This window comes from Acomys minous (assembly GCF_964271855.1).
Source record: "Acomys minous genome assembly, chromosome: 12".
Taxonomy (NCBI): Eukaryota; Metazoa; Chordata; class Mammalia; order Rodentia; family Muridae; genus Acomys; species Acomys minous.
In genome coordinates this window covers 13,011,191-13,032,794 of record NC_140493.1, presented here as the reverse complement: position 1 = coordinate 13,032,794, position 21,604 = coordinate 13,011,191, and the positions used below count along the sequence as shown (strand labels likewise).

The following is a 21,604-nucleotide window of genomic DNA, read 5'->3' as shown; positions in this document are numbered from 1 at the left end:
AGTAATTAAAGCAAGCAACCCAATCAGCAATTAGGCTAATAAGACAAGCATACAGATCCCCCAAAGATGAACTATAAGTGGTCAATACATATTTGAAAATATGCTCAATTTCACAAGCCGTCAGAGAAATGCACATTAGGGGTTGAGGCGACGGTTCAGTGGATAAAGCACTTGCCAGTCAAGCATAGGGTTCTGAGTTCAGATGCCTAGAACCATGGAAAGCTGGGCATAATGGTGTGCATATGTCGTCCCAGTACTCTGACAGTGACAGGAGGTGTAGACAGAATATTACCTGGATACTTACAGGCCAGCTATTCTACACACAGCTGCAAACAAGGTCCCTTTCTCAAGGTGGGAGGCAAGGGCCAAACACATATGCACCATAGCACATGGGCCCTGCATTTACACATGTGAGTGAACATGCCAACATACACACACACACACACACACACACACACACACACACACACACACACAACTACCTTGGTTCTCTGTCTCTCCCCAGTTGGGATGGTAGTCAATAAGAAACCAAATAACAATCAATGTTGCCAAAGACACTGAGAAATGAGAAGTCTTACATAATGCTGGTGGGGATGTAAACTAGTCAGGTCACTATGGCAATCACTGTGGTGGTTTCTCATAAAATTTAAGTATAGGTCTAACAGCAACCCAGACATACTACTTCTGGGTATTACCCTAAACTCCAAGTCAGCATATCACAGAGACACTGTGCATAAATGTGGACTTCAGCACTACTCACACTAACTAACATACACAACTAACCTAGGTGCCCAACAATAGAGAAATTAACTCAAACAATTTTCAGCAGATCAAAGCCTCACGCTAGTTCCCAGGCTGTTCCAGCCAACTTGCCTACTTCCCACCACAACATAACCCCTTATAACTGGCAAGAATCTCCCTGAACCCCAAGGGTTCCTTAGGGTCCTCTCTGAACCCCAAGAGATGGCTTTGACAGTTTGAATAAACCTTTGTTTCCATCCACTGAGTGGTCTAGTTTAGTGACTTCACTGCACCCTTGACTACAATATAAATCGAGGTAATGCTTTTCTAGACAGGATTCCGTCAACATGGAAAATAAGACCAACACTTGACTCACGGGACCTCCTGAAACTAAAAAGCTTACCCGACAGCAAAGGAAACCATTAGGGGACTGAACAGAATGAGAGGAAATATTTTCCAGCTATGTATCTAATACAGGATTAGTAACTACAGTATACAAGAAATTCACACAACTAAAGTCAAAGAAAACAACCCAACTGAAAAATGGGATTTCAAACTAAGCAGCAAGTTCTCAAAAGTTGTCTAGGAAACATACAAAAAGTATTCAACAATCTTTGCTATCAGGGCAAATGTTGACTAAAATGAGTCTAAGATTCTATCTCCTTCAGTGGTATCAGTAATAACAAATATTAGCATGGGATTGGACAGAGGAGAACTTTTTACACTGTTAGTGGGAATCCAATCACTTTGGAAATCAATCTGGAGGTTTTTCAAAAGACTATAAATGAATCTACCACATCATCCAGCTGTACTGTCCTTGCCATATACCGAAGTGACTCTATATTTTAATACAGAAATATTTCTATTAGCACATCCATTTTCATTGCCACTGTAAATAGATAGGAAATAGAATCAGTCCAGATGTCCAGATGGATGGAGAATGGAAATGTGGCAGAATATACACAGTAGAATCTTATTTATCTATAAAGAAAAATGAAACTGAAAAAAATTACGTGGTACGAGGCAAACTACCCCCAGAAACAAAGATGTACATGCTCTTTCTTTTTTTTTTTTTTTTTTTTTTTTTTTTTTTTTTTTTTTTTTTTTTTTGGTTTTTCGAGACAGAGTCTCTCTGTGTAGCCTTGGCTGTCCTGGACTCACTTTGTAGACCAGGCTGGCCTCGAACTCACAGCGGTCCACCTGCCTCTGCCTCCCGAGTGCTGGGATTAAAGGCGTGTGCCACCACGCCCGGCCCCATGCTCTTTCTTTTATGCAGATCTTTGCCTTGACTCTTTAAATGTGGGTGTTTAATCTGGAGTTCTTCGGAAAGCCTGGACACTAGAACAGAGATTAGAGGTCTAGAAGTGTCTTGCCGTAAAGGAAGTGGGTGCTAGATCACGGATAAGATGAAGGAGAGGAGATGGTAAATTGGATGCGGAAAGATTCAAACAGGGAGAGGGCTGGGCAGAATAGGCTGTAATGATGTAATGATGTAAGTAATTGAGATGAGTATAAAAAATGAATAGACATGAACAAGTGCATTCCGGAAGGTACAGCAGGAAGGTGCCCTGAAAGCTGTTCAGGGAGAAAAGTCATGAACAGTCTTATACAGCTGTGAACCCTGACGGCCAGAATTACAAGACATGCCCTCTGGCAGCATAGTGGCATGAGGTCATGTGGATAATCAAACATAATTTTAAATTAAATTTAAACCATGCTCCACAAGAGGCAATTAATAACTGGTACTGTAACCCTTGGCTGTGGAGGCCATAGTCCCAAGGAGAGAACGTACTACTAATATTTTGTTAATGAACACATTATGAGTGCTGTCTGAAGGCATAATCCTCTTCCCTCTGCTCATAGATTAATGCAGCTATTGCTTCTCATCAGAGAAAGTTCTTATCGTAGTGGACAGAGGCTACTACAAAGTTCCACAGCTGGTAAAGTGCAGAGAATAAGTGAGCGTGGAGTGGCCAGTCCTTAATAGAACATCTGCACCATTCTCCTTGCCCCGAACCCTCTGGGACCATCTTGGAAGAGGTGGTAAAATTAAGATATATTTTGTGAGGAAAAAAATCGGTTTTCAGTAAAAGGAAAAAAAATGAAAAAAAAAAAAGAGAGAGATGGAAGATGGAGAGAACTGTTGCTTATTAGTATCTTCTTGGACATGATAAGACATGTAATACCCTGATGTCATTAGCCAGTCAATATGGCTATCAGATGGACTCAGAAATATATGTATTTGGAAGGGGACTGGATGGGGCAGGGAGGAGTAGAAGAGAGCAATTAGGGGAAGATATGGTTAAAATCCAGTTTATATACAGATTAAAATTTCAAGGGATAACTAGTGTGATAGCTCTTCTTGGTTATCAACTTCACTACATGTGGAATTAACTAAGATTCAAGCACCTGGGTCCACCTGTGAGGGACTTTCTCTAATTGAATTACTTGGAGTGGGAAGATCTACCCTAAATCTGGATCCCTCGAGGTAGGAAGATGCACCTTAGATCTGGGCCCCACCATCTGATGACAGCCTATATAATGGGCACGGAAGATGGAAGCTCTTGCTCTTGGCCTGCTTGTCCCTCCTCTCTCTGGCAGTTAAATTCTCCTTTGGCATCAGCGCCTTCTTTGGGATTCTGAAGACCAACTGAGACATCCATATTCATGGACCGAACAACTCCTGGATTCTTGGCCTTTCCCTTGGGAGACAGCCATTGTTGGAATATAGGAAGAAGTGTTTCCATCCTTAGCAGAGGACGCATCCCCACCCCTACTCCCTGAAATATTGCCCTTTTTCTTTTTGTCAGAGGAAATCAATCCTTCACTGTCTGCCAAATCATTGGTGACTTTCCTTGAAGGAGACGATAGACTTGACAATACTTTGTTCTTCGGAGTCTACCTATAGTCACCATTAGGCCAATTACCAGACTTAAGGCTAAGAGGGGATATAGAAAGTCTAGTTCATTAGAAGGTGTTTTATACCACCAAAGAGCTTCATGGGTTTGCTAATTCATTCACTCAGAAGTCTGAAGATTAGGAATGAATTTCACAAAGAAGTGGACTGCTGTGGCGTTATAACCTCTTTCTGCAACAAGCCTGAAAAACACTATCAAAAAAGAAATCTTCATAGTGGGCAGAATGTTGGGCAGTACACACGGTTCCACATTTTTTAAAAAAGGAGACATGACCAGATGTGCAATTGTTCACTTATTTATGGCTTGTAGCCAATGGATTGCCTGGATAGTCATGGACTTGGAAAGGCCATGGCAGGAAAATTGGTGAATAGACCTCTCCAGATGGACAAAAAAAAAAAAAAAAAAAAAAAAAAAAAAGTGAAGATACTTGTGTTCCCTGCAAATGTCTATCAAAAGGTGACTTTGGAAAAGGAGGAGTTCAATAATCAGGTAGATAAAATGTCCTATTCTGTGGAAAGTCAACCTCTTTCCTTAGCCATCTGTGTCATTGCCCAATGGGCCCGTGTACAAAGTGACCATGGTGGCAGAGACGGAGGTTATGCATGGACTTGACAGCATGGAATTCCACTCACTAAACTGACCTGGCTACAGCTGCTGCTGAGGGTCAGGCTGGCCAATGGTAGAGAACAACACTGTGACCCTGATATGGCATCCTTCCACCCAGTGACTTGGGGGCAGGTTGATTATGTTGGACCACTTCCTCTGTGGAAAGAACAACACGGTGCCCTTACTGGAGTAGATACCCATTCTGGTCATGGATTTGCCTTTCCTGCATGTAATGATTCCGCCAAACTACCATCTGTGGAATCACAGTCAGCATTCCACACTGTATTACTTCTGACCAAGGAACCCGACACCCAAGAAGTGTGACAGTGGGGCCATGGTCACAGAAGTCATTAGTCTTACCATGTTCTCCATCATCCTGAATTAGGTGGTCTGATAGAAAAATGGAACGGTCTATTGAATACATAGAGGGTCAATTAGGCGGCAGCAGCCTGGGTGGGTGGTGGTGGTGATGGGCCGGGCCAGGACTCTCCAGCACGTGCTTATATGTTTCGAGTCAGCATGCAATATATGTGATGGTTTCTTCCTTAGCCAGGATCCATGGATACAGAAATTAAGGGATGGAAAAGGAAGTGGTCCCACTCAACTATCACCTGTAGTGAATCACTAGAAAAAAAAGTTCTTAATGTTTCCACAACCTTAAGTTCTTCTGGCCAGGGAGCATTCTTGCCAGGTGACACAATAAACGTTCAATTGAACTGGAAGCTCGGACTCTCCCTCTTGCCAAATGGGTAAGCTCTAGCTTCAGCAAGAGACACTGTCTCAAAAACATGGTGGAGAATGACTGAGGAAGTGACCCAGCCTCAAGCTCTGACCTTTCCATGCATGCAAACGCACAAGCAAATTCATCCATGCCCATGTGTGGATAAACCACCACCAATGGTACATACGCCACGTATTAATTCCCAAACGAAGCAAAAACAAAACCATAACAGACAACCCCACACACCCCCAAAAGAAAAAAAAAACTTGATCTCCTTTAAGTTGAGTTTAATTGCAAGTAAAATCACCTCACCAGATCAAGGTAAACAGAACACAGTAATAATTGCAGTATTATTGGCAACACTTCTTTATTTTTTGTGACCTAGGTTAGGAGGAGAAGAGAGAGAAGAAGCGAATTAAATGAAACAGGGATGAGAGGTGTTGGCTGAGGAAAAGTTTGAATGCAGGGATATGTTGGGAAGTAGACTAAGGAGGACTTATTGAAGAAAAAAAAAACCAGTGGTTCCTATGGTTACAGCAGTCATCACATCTACTTAGCACCCTAAATGTAGCCTGCCTTCCACATTTCCTTGAGGGTAAGAAAACAGATGGTTTTCTGTAGTATACTGCTAAAAGCAAGATGTGCTACTAAGTAGATCGAGTGAGGAGTGAGCTCCTTCATGAAGTGACTAGTGCTCTGTCTACCTCCGAGGAAATGAATTTATAGTGAAAGGCAGAGTGATATGCTGGCTTCAGATGACTATAAAATTCTTATTATTTCTTCATGGCACATCTCATAAAATTTAATCTTGAGCCATCTACCTACCCTTGGCTTCAATGTCTTTGGTATAAGATAGTATTCAATAAGATGATATAAATTCTATTCCAGCTCTACATGCTTATTAATGCAAACACTAGTGAAAATAAGGCCTATGGTGGATATATAGATGAAGCATGCTCAAGATTGTCTGAACCTGGGGCAGGAGAGACGGCACAGTAGATAAAAGCACTGATTATTCTTCTAAAAGGCCAGGTTCAATTCCCAGTACCCACATGGTAGCTCCCAACCACCTCTAACTCTAGTCCCCAAAGATCTTACCCTGTATTCTGACTCCCACACATACCAGGCACACACACGGTGCACAGACATAAGTGCAGGCAAAACACCCATACACGTAAAATAAATACTTCAAATGTGGCAAACCAGCCACTGGGCAAAATGTCCTGGTTTCTGCCACAGATAGAATTCAGCCTAAAAGTGGGCAAGCTTGGATGCAGGCAGAGTTAGACGGCCAAACTCTGCCAAGACAGGGTAAGCAAGTCCTCAATAGTTCCTGCCTCACAAATATGTCTGTCAGATATATTGGGTCAGAAGATTATGCTCCAACATTATAGATAGTTTTGGGTGACTGTTCAAGCAGCAAACTGTCTCTGTTATTTTTTCATTTTGGAAACTGCTAACCTGCACTTCCAGTTCACTCAGGTAATTAAGTTTTATTCCTTTTCAAGTCTCTGATAGGGTTGAAGACCAGATAGCTTAGTCTTACAATTAAACTTAGTCATTTAGGGGTTAAGATGTTTTTAGGTCTAGATAGAGGTTTTACATTGATAGAGATGAGATATGATAGATATTGACTTACATTCAGAATTTTAGACTCACCAAGATAGGAAAGATGTTTTCTTCAAGTTTGCCAAATACAAATAACCAAATAACTATGAATGTAACATTTACATAACTCCTGATTGTTTCGTGGTTCTTCTTGCTGTGTGTAGTTTATTTTGTTTATGTGCAATAATATAAATGTATATGTAAAAAAAGAAATATAATTTAAAAAATTAAAGAAAATGTTCAGAACCACAGTTTCCAGCTTGTTTGCACAAGTGGAGACTCAGAAAAGACAGTAAGGATCAATTGGCATTAATTGCTCAGATTCAAGAAAGGAAAAAGCAGACACAGAACATAGTTATCACCCCAATTGCTAGAAAATGTGCCAGATGAGGGAGGTGGTCCTCCTCAAATCAGTCAGCGTCTAGGTTCATTTAACAGGAGATGGCTGAGGAGGGCATAAAGGTTAATGGATGGACACTGTTATTTATATTATGTAATCAAAATGCCTGCAAGGAATAAGGCCATTCTAAGGAGACCTAGTGTCCCTCATACTAACAGTCTGGACTATTGAAACAAGCCACCCACGGGCTTGGAATTTCTGCCAAGGAAATCTCAACGCTGGGAGAAGGGAAAGGCTGAATCTCGGTCCCTCCCAGAGAGAGGGAGCTTGTCTCCTGGAAGGAGATGTCACACATTCATTACCAGTCACTTCTCAGACTGCCTGGTCCTGATGTGGGAGACAGTCTGGGTCAGTGAAGGGCGGAGCCAAGACTGTTCAGTTATGTACTCTTTCTCTTGCCGCAGTTTGAAATTTACCCTCAGGCCAGAACCCTGAAGGTGGGCTTGGCAAAGGGTGGGAAGGAGGGGATGTCACTGGATTGTTTTATCCCTCTTCCCAGTGTGGTCACCTTGAATCTGCTTCTACAACTTTTTGCTATTGCTTGTTTGCTTAGCTGGCTTACTAAGTATAGCTGGCTGTACATGGCTTCTTACTGGGGCTACAAACCCCAGACCTTCTGCAGCTCCAGTAATCCTCGGTTTTGTTAAAATCCTCAAAGAGATCTGGTGTGTGTCTTCCAGAGATCTTAAAATATAAAGTCCAAATTTCATATCATGGCGCACATAGGCCCCTGAATGTTCAGCTCATTATCAGTTCTATTAATCATCATCATCATGATCATCATCACCACCACCACCACCATCATCATTACTAATTTTTATTTTGGCTTTCAAAAATCCCAAACTCTGATTCCAACCGTATCAAATACCTTATCAATCTTTAAAGATTTGCCCATCCATCACTATGTTCACATTTACTGCCCCGAACACACCAGGCACTTGGTTATTCACGGGGACACAAGTGATCAAGATAAATGCTCTCTCCCAAGGTTCGTTCAGCTGATTCCAAAACAAGCACCTTGACCTTTCGAAATGTCACACAATTAATTAGGGAACGACACAGAATCAAAACACAGGTCTTTATCATCTTAAGGCATCATAGGCATTTGGGGATTTTAAATAATAGAACAGTGGTTTTCATTAAAAAAAAAAAAACAACTACCCAATTCTTTCCAGTGTTTTTAATTTTCAAAGGAGGGTGGTAAATAATCTGAGGAAAAGTACAGTGGATTACATCAGTAAAGCATCCACAGAGGCTCTGGGGATAGGACGATGGACAAAGACCAGGCCACGCAGGAAGCACTTCCAGGGCAACGTCATCCAATACAATCCAAATGACAACGCTGACCACATCCTAAATGTCCCATTCTCTGAGCCACCTAAGTAACTTGGGTTTTTGGGTTTTGTTGCTGTTTGCTTGTTTTCTGGTTTTGTGAGACAGGGTCTCAGTCTGTCCTCAAACTCTCTATGTAGTTAAAGATGACTTTGAACTTCCAATCCTTCTGCCTTTTCTTTCTTAGCACTGGCGTTACAGGCGGGTGCCACCACACCCGGCCATAGGCTGTTGAAATGTAATTTCGGTCTTTGTGCATCCAAAGCAAACCTTCAGCCAGCTGAACTTTATATCTCAGCTTTAATTTCCTCTGCTGTCAAGATCAGTTCCAATGTCATGGCTAGTAGAAATTAGCAAGAAGTGAGGAGTTTTTGCTCACCTGAAACTTGTACCTGCAGTACTGCCTGTTATGCAGTGAGACAAACACCCAAGTCGCTCAGTTTTTCACTACATATTTTTACTTAAGAGGAAATTGGAATTTTGTAATTTTGAATATTTTATCAGTGACTGTATGAGCTCGTAGTTTAAGTTTAGAAGAAAATTCAATAATAGCAAAATTTAAAAGTAGCATTATCCCTACTCTGTGACATATCTAGTACAACTGGAGGAAAAATGACAAATATAGCACCAAAATTATAAAGTTCATTAAAAAAATTTAAGTACTCACAGAAATTTAGTAATAAATGTTAAAATGTGTTTATTTACATTCAGTTGGAGGCTTAGCGGGAACAGTTGGTACCCAGCAAGGCTGGCACCGGGAGCAAGGTATTCTTTTCACTTATCAAGTCAAGGTCTACACTTTCACATAATACTTGGCAAATCCTGGGCTAGAAAATAATCTATTGAAACATTTCAGGTCCACAAACCAGCTCACAATGTTATGTGACCATGCATCTCTTTTTCTTAAGCTCTTGTGAGAATTTTTAAAGTGCTTTAAAAGATGGTTGTTGCTCTAAATGTTTATTTAGTAGGAAATCAGAGAAGTAAATGTGCAAAATGTAATTTTATTAAAAAGGGGGGGGGGGAATTCTTAGGCCGCTGAGATTGCTCAGCAGGTGAGGAGGCACTTGCTGCCAAGACTGAAGACCTGAGTTCAATCCCCGGGACCCAAGTTGCAGAAAGAGAACCAATTCCTTCAAGTTGTTCTTTTACTTCCACTCATGCATGTATACATTCATATACAAACGTGCACGAGTACTCATAATATAATATAAAATAAATAAATATTCTAAAGTAATTACTTTCCCCATTTATATTCTCTATAGCTTCTGGGCATGCACAGGAAATCCACATTCAAATGTACAAAATGTTTGTCTTCATAGTGATTTAAAATTTCAATTAAATGCACCAATTCAACATTGAGTAATAGACTCAGTTTTAATATGAAAATGTCACAGATTATTCTTTATAATCGGTCGTCTATTTTCTAAACCTTTACCAATAAGCAGTGATCTTTATTAAATTTTATATAACTAAATATAAACTTGTAGTTTTTCTCTTCTGTTACAAAAATGGTCACCCAGGGTACACCGCGTTCTTCAGTGCAACCTGCCCTAATGTTAGCAATTTTTCTGTTAGTTAAGATGAGATGAGCAGATTGCTTTATGTATGATATGCAGCTGACAGGATGATTTATAAGATGAAATCAGATCTTTTATATATAACAAATATATACCCCTAATGGTTTTTTTGCTATTCAATAACAAACTTTAAGAGAGAGAGAAAAAAAGAGATAATTCCATATATCAATCCATAGGTTTCTTTCTGAAGATACTCATCAGTCTTAATTTATTTTCTTTTCCTTGTGCCATTTTTCTTTTCAAGTATCAGTGAACTCTTCAGAATTCTGTTGCCATTCAAGGAGGATTTTAAATAAAATAGATACTTCGGTCGTGTGTGTGTGCAAAGGATTACTTTATTCCTTTATTTATCTCATACTTTACATTTCTTCCTTGACTAAAACTGATGTCTTGCTACTATTTGTCTCTACTTTAAAATTTAATATGAACTTTCACAGAGAAAGTTTTCAGGGACTATATAATAAGAATAAAGTTATATGGGTTTCAGGCTTCTGGGAGAAAAATGCTTTCCTGGAATGGACCGTCGCAGAGTTTTTTTAGAAAAGTCTTAAAAAGGGATTTAGATACACGAGAAAAAAATGCTCTAGAGACACTGATGGGTGGGCTGTCACTGTCTGCTAACACCCTTGCCTTTTACTTCAAATGTTCGTTCATTTTGTTAACTCCCTCATATCTAATTTGCATGTTATCTTACCTTTTCAAGCTTCTACAGGATGTGGGTGATAAGAGTCGGCTGTACTCCTATTTCTTTCCTTTTTACTTCCTTCTTCTAGAACATCCTACAATTGTAGTTTCAATTTATAGATGTATGGCTAAGAATAGAATGTGTTGAAGCAAAATTTGATCTACACATTAATATTTGCTTTTTATTAAAAAGAAATATATCCTTAACTTAAGACCTTAACTGTTACTCACAAACAAGGATATTTTTAATTCATTGGTATAGAATTTTGTATATTGGTGCAAAATAAGTTTGATTTTGATACATTGGCATAGAATTTAAATTCAAGATTATTCTTCACGCACACTGAATATATTTCTACTCTAATATAAGGTAGTGTACTCATACAACTCAATTATAATATAAAGTTTAATTCCAACACTTTGAAGGTGCTATTGCAGGCTGTTTAGGATAATTAAGTAATACAAATTAATGTTAGTCGATCAACTTATGGTCCTGTCAATTACTATTCTATTTTCATTACAAGAATATACACCCTAGCTTTAACAGATAGATATGATTCTATAGATAGATAAGGTAAAATAGAAAAGGTCTTCCAGAGCCTCAGAGACCTACAGAATACGGCATTTATAGATGTTCTTATGATTTTAAGGCTCCTTTGACAATAAGACAGGTTAACTCCTGGCAACACACAGCCTACCTCACAGAAGATGATGAGCACCAAAGAATCTCCTTATAGAGATGGCTTCAAATGTGGCAAACCAGCCATTGGGCAAAATGTCCTTGTTTCTGCCACAGACAAAATTCTGCCTAAAAGTGGGCAAGGTTGGATGTAGGCAGAGTCAACTGCCGAACTCTGCCAAGACAGGGTAAGCAAGTCCTCAATAGATCCTCCCTCACAAATATGTCTGGCAGATATAATGGGCCAGTAGGCTGAAGATGATGCTCCAATGTTATAGAGAGTTTTGAGTGACTGTGTAGGCAGCAAACTGTGACTGTCATTTTTTATCATTTTGGAAGCTGCTAATTTACACTTGCGGTTTACTCAGACAGTTCATTTTATTCTTTCTTAAGTCTCTGATGGGCTTGAAGACCAGATAGTTTAGTTTAACAATTAAGTGTAGTTGTTTAGGGATTAAGTTGTTTTTAGGTCTAGATAGGTATTTTTAGGTTGATAAAGATGAGATATGATAGATATTGATTAACATTCAGAATTGTAAACTCACCAAGATAGAAAAGATGTCTTCTTCAAGGTTGCCAAATACAAACAGGCAAAACACTATGAATGAAACATTTATATAATTCCTGAATGTTTTGTTGTCCTTCTTGCTGTATGTAGGTTACTGTATATATGTGTAATAAAATAAATATATATGTAAAAGTAAAAAATATAATAAAAGAAAAAAAAGGAAATACAAATAAAAAGTATACAATTGTTCCTTGAGTAGGCATGGTGGTACACCCATGTCCTGTCAGAACTTGGGAGACAGAGGGAGGAGATCATGTCTACAAAGCCAGCCTGGGTTTTATAGTGAGATTATTAGAATATATTATAAAAATAACACATCAATACAATATATAAATAATACAGAAAACATATAAATAATATAATTATAAGAATTTATCACAGTTATCAAAATGACTATATTGTTTGTGTCAAAAATTCAAGAATGATAAGAGACGCCTATTTCTTAAAGGTCCTGTTCATATACAAAAGCTTATAATTACTTATAACAACAACAAAATCCACTATGAGGCTCTTGGAAAAGGGACTAAAGTTATATTTCCCTTATTGGTTACTTACTGCTGAACCTGCATATGGACCGAACATGATGCCAACAGTATTCTAGAAATGTGTAGAGCTGACTAAACATTGGTACTCTGCAAACATTTGCTGACCAAATAACAAACCATGATCAAACACTTAAGCACAGAAGGAAATAACTCTGCAACTAATGCTCAACAATCACCATCTTCGTTTGTAAAATTCCAACTATCAGAGCACTAAAAAATTGTGATTATTACTGTAAGGAGTTTCTGTGTGGGAATATTGTCAACAAAATATTTAAAATGTAAAGTCAAAGATCCCAATGGGCCTGGCTGTGAATCAGGGTCCTGCTTCAAATTCCACCTTTTTAAAAAAAAAAAAAAAAAAAAAGAATAGAAAAGAAAAGAAAAAAAATTGCCGAGCAGTGGTGGTGCACACCTTTAATCCCAGCACTTGGGAGGCAGAGGCAGGTGGATTGCTGTGAGTTCAAGGCCAGCCTGGTTTACAAAGTGAGTCCAGGACAGCCAAGGCTACACAGAGAAACCCTGTCTCAAAAAACCAAATCCCCCCCCCCCAAAAAAAAAGAAAAAGAAAAAAGAAGAAAGGAAGAAATTCCATACAATCTTTAATAATAACAATCATTTCAAACACTGCCTCAGGAAAATATCCATAAGAAGAAAGCGAAAAAAAAAAAAAGGAGTTATTTTGAATTTGTAAAATGTTTTCTTCTTTAAAAAAAATAATCTGTTGTCTCTATTCAGCATCAATCTTGGTAAAATCATTAAGATAAAATGGTAACATATGAAGACAATCTGATATGTCATTTAAATGTGTAAATGGATAATTTACACACAATCTCTAAATACAGGTAAAGGCACATGCAGTGCAAGCCTGAGGACCTGAATTAGACTCATGGATGGCGAGTAAGGGTTGAAAAGAACTGACTCCACAGGCTTGTCCACTGACCTCTGTAAGTGCCTGTCAAGGTACATGTATCACACACAGACACAGACACAGACACACACACACACACACACACATACACACACACACACAGCTTAACATTTTAAAACAATAAAGATCATGCATTGAGACAAATAAATTAGTATGGAACAAAATCAGTGTGAAAATAAACATTCAGTGCAATCATAATTATTTTAATGCATTCAGCAGAAACAGAAAAGCAATATCCCCAAGCATTTACATAATTGGTAGCATTGTTGATTATTTTGTTTCTATTGTGTTTTTACTGCTTTCAAGTTTTTCAATACTATATCATTTGTAATTGAAAAATACATATCATGAGAAAATAATTCCAATATGGAGAACTGTGTCTTGACCCTTTACCATCCCATGTACTGTAAGCATGTACAGTCCATGGGAGCTTCTAAAGTCATGGCTGTTTCAGACCAAACCATATTGCATCAAGCATACATATCAGGTTTAACCTGTGTACCAAAATTACTTTAAACAGTGAAATTCAGCGTCATCTTTGGAGAAACCTGCACTGAGAACAGGTTACATGTCAAGCATATTGTAAAAGAAAAGTCTTGCCACTTGGAATAACACATAAAGGCTACTTTGCTGTCCATGTACCTTGTAAAGTTATCTATGCCATATTAATCACTCAAGCTATGTTGCTATGTAAGCAAAACCCACCTTTGCAGAAACTTGGAGCTTAAGTTCTACAGCTCTATAGAGTTTACTCTAATAACGTGGGCAATGATTGGTCTTAAACATCAGCAGAGGTCACAGAGAAATGGAGGCTTTCTTACTTACTGTGGTAGCACAGTGGATATCTTTCCACACTGTGGCTTCCCTGGAGAGGTCAGAGACTTCGAATAAATTGTCAAGAATCACTTCCCCAATCATGTCGTGTCTGGAAAATCTGTCAAAGTCATATATACTAAAGTGTAGTTTCCGGTTGCTTAGCTGATCATAGGCCACTGGAAACTGAAACAGCTCATCGAACAGAGGGTTTAAAGTCTTCCTGTGCACACGCGTCTGAAATTTCTTTTTCCTGTCTGGAAGAAGATAGATCTTCACGTAAGGATCAGAGGTTCCTGTAAAATCTTTAGCTGGGAGATCTAAAGCTTTGATAATTTTAACAACCAGGAGTTCATTTTCATAATCATACTGGAGCGTAAAGTTCAGTTTCCCACAGGTTTCGGAATCGTCTTTTCTGTTGCCCTCGGAGTCGACTGACTTCTGCTTATAAAGTTCTGGCTTTATCCTCCCAATGCTGGTCCTTGTTTCTCCTCTTTGTAAAACAGGTTCAGTGCCCGTGCTAAAGTCAACACTGGAGACATTCATTTGCCTTGGTAGGTGTCTCCTGAAGGAATTGTGGCTGTACACACACATACACACACACACACAAAATCATTCAGGTTAGTCATCTCTGAGGTTGGTTACGAAGTGGCACATACACTTCCCCCCACCAACCAGGATCAGGAAAGAATGTTATTGCCAATGGATAGGATTATTATACCTATGTCTGTATCAACACTCTCACTTTGAAATGAATCAAAGAGCTACTTTGAAAAACCAGAACGGCAGCAGTAAAAAAAAATCTAAAATTTGATAAATAATTGAGACACACAGATGTAGAGGTTTCGCTTTTTTCACTCATAAATACATTATTAAGCACCACTGTGAAGAAACAGGATCCTCAGCGAAGTTCCATTCCACAAGGATTACACATGACTTCATTCATCTGCTCACATCTGGACGGGAGAAGGTTATTTACTTGGTCTTTTCCTTTACATCTGTATACTTAAGTTTCGTGTTTTAGTAACTCCACTACTAACTAAAACAAAATCCTATAAACACATGTCTTTACATGCTGATTATTGCCCATCTTTAAGATAACTAGATGTGTATTTACTTCAAAGGTCAACAGAGTTGTGACAACCCAGGTGACTGTGTTTCTCTTATTTGACTTAGAGTGAGCTTCAAAGCTGTAAGCACAAAAGAAGAATGCACAAATTTAATACTCGGGGCCAAAATAACAACCTTAAAAATTCAAACTGAATCTCTCATACTCATTATTACCCATTTACATTTATATCTGCAAGGCATTAAGTACGCAGGTCTTGTTAGTGCCATCTAAGTACAACTTGAATTGAGATCCATTTCCCTCCTATGTCCTCTGTGATTTCTACCTGACATGAGCTAGGCCAACCTATGAGCTTCTGGCAGGGTTCATTTCATGTGCTCTGGTCTCTTCTCTCTTAAGTCTATCCATCAAAAAGTTTACAGTGTTGGACTGTAATTCCTGGGTAAGTTAGATCATTTCTCAGATATGCCCCAGCTACATAATACTCACCCTGTGTCCCCAAAAATCTTCAAGATTCCAAAAATAGATGTTGTAGCTACCCTCTCTCTAAGTCAAACAAATTCATTATTTTCTCCCTTTTGCTGCCAGAGTCATTCTCTCTCCTACTATTTCTAACAAATAAATAATGTGTTGTATTGAGTAACCATGGAATACTGAAAAAATATTCATATATGGTTTATGTAACATTTTCACTTAAACATTATATATAACCTACTTCAAACCTTACCTGGCTGGAATGTTTTTTTTTTTAGTTTTTAAAAATTAAATATATTTTATTTTTTTACATACATATTTATATTATTACACATATATACAATAAACTACATAAAGCAAGAAGAACCATGAAACAATCAGGAATTATATAAATGTTACATTCATAGTGTTTTGGCTATTTGTGATCGGAAGCCTTGAAGAAAACATCTTTCCCATCTTGGTGCATCTAGAATTCTGAATGTAAATCAATATCTATCGTATCTCGTTGTTATCAATTTAAAATATCTATCTAGACCTAAAAACCATCTTAACCCCTAAACAATTAAGCTTAATTGTAACACTAAAGTATCTGGTCTTCAGCTCCAACATTATAGAGAGTTTTGGGTGACTCTTCAGGCAGCAAACGGTCTCTGTCATCTCCTTATTTGGGAAGCTGCTAACCTGGTGGAGTATCTTAAGGTATATTTTTGGGGGTCTTCCCCCCACTTCTTTAAATAGCTATCTAAAACTGAAATGGAATAAGGATGCTGAATGACTAAGCCAAATTATAACTATTCCATGGTATAAAATACTCTAATAAGTATATTATTATAGAATATTTTGTTATATAGATTCAATATATACCGAAAACAGTAACATAAACATTGTAACAATTTATTCTATATTGTATAATAATAATAATAATGACTAAGTAAAATTTTGACCATAATTGAAAAGTTATTTTTATAGAAGGAAATATACTAGAAATATTAGGTCAGATAAAAAGTTATTAATTAAAACTATAATTAATTTAAAACTCAACATTTCCATTTTTGTAAGTGACTATATGACATATACATGAAAGTTTTTACTAAAACTTGGAGACTGTGAATCTTGAAGCAATCTGTCTTCTTAGACCTATCTCATTATAATTTATTAGACATGCTATAATGAATATAGACCTTAAGCCAATCCCCAAATAAAATATCAGAAGCCTGAATTATATTCAGAGTAAGGTCAGAGAGGACTTATGAAACGGGAGAAAAAAATTTCCATAGGCTCCATTGTTGTTATGAAGCATCAAAGTGGCCCATTACAATCCAATTTGCAAATAAAGTCCAGGGTGCAAATCACTACATAATAGAGCAACCCTTAGCTTCTTGAGAAGGTTCATTAAACAACAATATTCTTATTAAAATTACTTCACTCGTCCAACAACTTTGATTCATATGAACAGAGCCTGAAATAAGTTAATTTTTGAATGTTATAAGCTCATTTTATAATTTCAAAGACTTTCAGATATACTAATTTAATTCCTTTTCCTTCTCTCCAAACTTAGAATCTTTTTTCTTTATGCCTCTGAGTGTGATGTGCATGGTTGTAAAGCATCTAATAGGACTCCCTTCTACAAAGCCTCTTCTAACAGAATAGAAACTGTAGTGTCACTTTTGTTCAAGCAGCAGTGTCCTAATTACAGGGTGAATGGTGCACATTCTAAGTCAGCAAGCTGGTTAACAAAAGCATCCGCTGTTACAATGCTGAACTATCACCATGACAACGCACAGCTTCTCCCTCTTTCCCCTCTTCTCTTTTGGAATGACAGTGATTAGCAAATGTTCAAATAATGGAAACGTGAACCGCTGCACCACTTAGCCCTCAGTCTTCAGGGGATCCATGCAAGTACTCTGGGAGAGGCACTGGACTGTAAAAGACTGCAACTGGGCCTCGGTGGTCTTACCTGGAGTCTAACTGCACATGTCACCCAGGGTGTGGATGCTCTCTATACGTTATTGCTTCATAGAAACCTGCCCCAGACTTCTTGTGTGGCTGCTGATGTTTTCTCTTCATCCCTTATTCTACTGTGCCTTTGCCTCGGATGTTCCATGGTTCTTGTTACCCCGTCACTACTTTACACACTTCAGAAATAAATGCTACTCTACTGACTTGTCAGCTGAGCACTTCCTCATGGTAATAACCTGTTATTAGCCCCGTGTTGATACCTCAAATTATTCTCTTGAAACGCCATGTTATCTTAGTCTCCTTCCACAACTCTCTGGATACTTCTATTCTGATGGCCATGGTATACATGTGTCTTCCCAAAGTTTGATCTGTAAGTTGAGTGGACTACTTCTCTGTAGTGGTGTTTGGATCTTAATCACTATTATGCAGACAGTTGGATTATGTCTTATTAACTGGAAACTGTTCCACAGCTCCAACTTTGAGCATGCCTCTGATCAATATCTTCTACTTTTCCATGGTCTTTTGAGACATACTGAACACTTGTCATCAGGTAGGAAGACACAGAAAGGAGCATTTGTTATGAACGAGCAAGACATAGCAACGGGTGGTGATCTGGTGTGAGATGAAGACTTTGGTTGTTGTCTTAGGTAGGACGTCTACCACTGTGACAAAAATGTCATGACCAAAACCAACACGGGGAGAAAAGGCTTTGTTTCATCTTACACTTTTCAAGAACGCTCTGTTACTGTTGGGGGATCCAGGGCAGGAATTCAAGGCAGGAACCTGGAGGCATGAATAGACGCAGAAGCCATGGAGGAATGCTGTTTACTGACTTGCTTCTTATGGCTTGCTCAGTTTTTTTTTTTAAAATACAACTCAGGACCACCTTCCCAGGATTTGCATCGCCCCAAAGGCCTGGACCCTTCTATATCAATCAGTAATCAAGAACATTTCTCTCAGACTTGCTACAGGAAGTCTGGATGGAGGTGTTTGAAGGATTGAGGTTCCACTTCCCAGAGTTCCACAAACTCTAACTTGTGCCAAGCTGACAAAATCAAAACAAAACAAAACAATGATCACATTTGACTCCTTGTCAACTTGGCACAAAAAAATACATCTGTCTTCAATGGTAAACATTTCTTTCTTGTTCAACTGTAAGATCTCATATAATATCACAATATAAAGTATAAATAACATTAGAAGTCTCACAGCATTTTAAAATTCAAACATTTTGAAAGTTCAGTTTCTTTAAAACATTCAAAATTTCTCAATTGTGGGCTACTATAAAAAATTAGTTACATATTTTCTTATTCCAAGAATGAAGAACAGGGAAGTAATCACAATCAAATCAAACCAAAATTCAAGTTTCTAGGTATAAGTATAAGGACAAAACTCAAAGGGAAGCCTTACAAGTAGACTGAATCAAGCAGAAGACAGACTATCAGGACTCGAAGATAAAGCAAAAGAATTAGGCTGAATAATAAAGGAATATGAAAAAAATATTAAAACACAAGAAACATACAGGAAATGTGGGACTCGATAAAAAGACCAAACCATTGAATTATATACATAGATGATGGAAAAGAAACTCAAGCCTACTGCCTAGAACATACCATTAACAAAATCACAGAAGAAAACTTCCCCAAACCAAGGAAAACCACACATGCACAGAGGTAGAAGAAGTACACAAAACATTCATTGAATAGGCAAGAGAAGAAAAGTAAATCTTCATGGTCTATCATAGTTAAAATACTAAATATACAGAAAAATGGAAAGCTGTAAGAGAAAAAAATGCAAGCCACATATGAAAGAAAACTCATCAGAATAGCAGAGGATTTCCCACTGGAAACCTTGAAAGCAAGAAGAGTCTGAGGCAATGCATTCCAAGATCTGAAAGGCTATGATTGCCAATCATGATCAATATATTCTGCAAAATTATCCCTCATAATTGAAGGAGAAAGAAAAGTTTTTCATGGTAGAAACAGCCTACAAACTATTTATATACAGTAGATCAAAGCTAAAGATAGCAGAGAAAGCAATATTTCAGGCTGAAAAGAGCAATGATCACAACAGAGATTGTGGAAAGAATTACAAAGTTATAATTATTAAGACATGAAGTACTACTGAAAACTGAGAACACAAACAACACCAGATATCAACAATATGATGATTGCAATTAACACACACTTCAACAATAACTTTAAATATTAATGGTCTTGATTCTCCTAGCAAAAGACACAAGCCATTAAATTACAGAGCCATAGTAATAAAACAATATGTTACTGGCACAAAAACAGACACATAGACCAATGAAATGAAATTAAAGACCCAAAGATGAGTACAGTAACATCAGCCACTTAATTTTTGACAACGATCCCAGAAACATAATGTGAAGAAAAGAATTCATTTTCAATAAATGGTTCTAGGAAAACTTAATGTTCACATGCAGAAGAATGAAATTAGACCTGTATTAATCAACTTGCACAAAAACCAGATACAAATGGATCAAAGTCCTAAATGTCAAACCTGGAACACTGAAACTGCTAGAAGAAAACATAGGCAGTGCCCTACATGATATAGGTGCAGGAAAGGACACTATGAACAGGGCTCCATTTGCCCAAGAATTGTAAGGCCAAAAATTAACAAGTGGGAGTTCATAAAACTAAAAAGCTTCAGCAGTGCTAAAAAGTCAATCAGGTGAAGATGAAGTACACTAAACGAGAGAAAAAAAATCTTTGCCAGCTGCACATCTGACAGAGTATCAACATCTAGAATATACAGAGATTAAAAAACAAAGTCTGGGACCCGAACAGGGAGTTCTCAATAAATAACTAAGAAATATCATCATTCCTACCAATTAAGGAGATAAAATTTACAACAACTTTGAGATTTCATTTTACCTCAGTCAGAATGGCAAAGATCAACAAAACAACCGACAAACTGACAACAGATACTTGAGGGGATGCAGTGGTGGGGTGCTGGGGGGGATGAAAAGGACCCCCCTTCACTCTTGGGTGTATTGTAAACTGGTCCAGCCACTCTGGAAACCATGGTAGAGAATTCCTAAAAGAGCTAAAAATGAGCCCACCATATGACCCAGCTTTAACACCCGTCGGCATATGTGTGAAGGATTGGACATTCTATTCCACCGATACTTGCTCATTGATGCTCTCTCTGTTCACCATAGCTATGCTATGGAAATGATCTAAATGTGTTTCAGCAGGCAAATGGACAATGAAAATGTGGTGCACATACGGATGAAGTTTTCTAGTAGATTGTTGAAACTAGAAAAATTGTGTCGAGTGAGTTAAGCCAGTCCCAGAAAGACAAATACTGCATAGATAGCTCATCGGAGTCTCATAACTCCAAATCTTCAGATGTGAGAATATATCCTGGAGTAACTATAAAACTCAGGAATGTAAAAAAGGACCATTTCCAGGGTGAGGGAGCAGTAGAGAGGGAGAATACCAGAGTGCACGTGATCTGAAGCGGGGAATGGGAAGATTGGTGGTGGTCTAATTAGGTATATGGAGAGATATGAATAAAGAAGATGGAGGAGGGGAAAAAAACAGAGGGCAAGGATGTCTGTGAAAGTCATAAAAAGTAATGCAATTATTATTTACATAAAATATTTATGCACAAAAATATTTACATAAAATATTTATAATAAATATAAGTAAGTCAGTTCACCCTAATGTACATTAACATTTTCTATCTTGGTTGACAATGCTCCTTCCAAGAACAAAAGCTGACTATCTGATAAAAACCTTAACACTAGTCATGAGAAGCCTTCTTTTGAGTCAGGGAGTCCAAAAGAATCCCAAAACATTATAGACTACTGTTATTGCCTTTGGCTGTCTCTCCCTGCTCCCCAACACATACAAGGGAGGTTAAGTCCTTATTGCTGACAACACCATGCACTTAAGACACAAGCCAGGAGCCTTGAGATAGATATGACCTGAAAGCCTACTCCCTGGGT

At 38.1% G+C, this 21,604-nt stretch overlaps 1 protein-coding gene and 1 long non-coding RNA gene across 2 annotated transcripts in view; both read right to left on the bottom strand.

Moving 5' to 3' along the window:
* LOC311609692 overlaps positions 1-21,604 on the bottom strand; it is a 572,880-nt gene that overhangs the window by 218,835 nt on the left and 332,441 nt on the right. The window lies entirely within an intron of this gene.
* Positions 1-21,604, bottom strand: part of SYT10 (synaptotagmin 10) — a 61,972-nt gene that overhangs the window by 18,462 nt on the left and 21,906 nt on the right. The window contains exon 3 of the mRNA XM_084802935.1: positions 14,136-14,703. Coding sequence (XP_084659061.1) covers positions 14,136-14,703 — 568 coding nt within the window. The remainder of the gene's footprint in view (positions 1-14,135; positions 14,704-21,604) is intronic.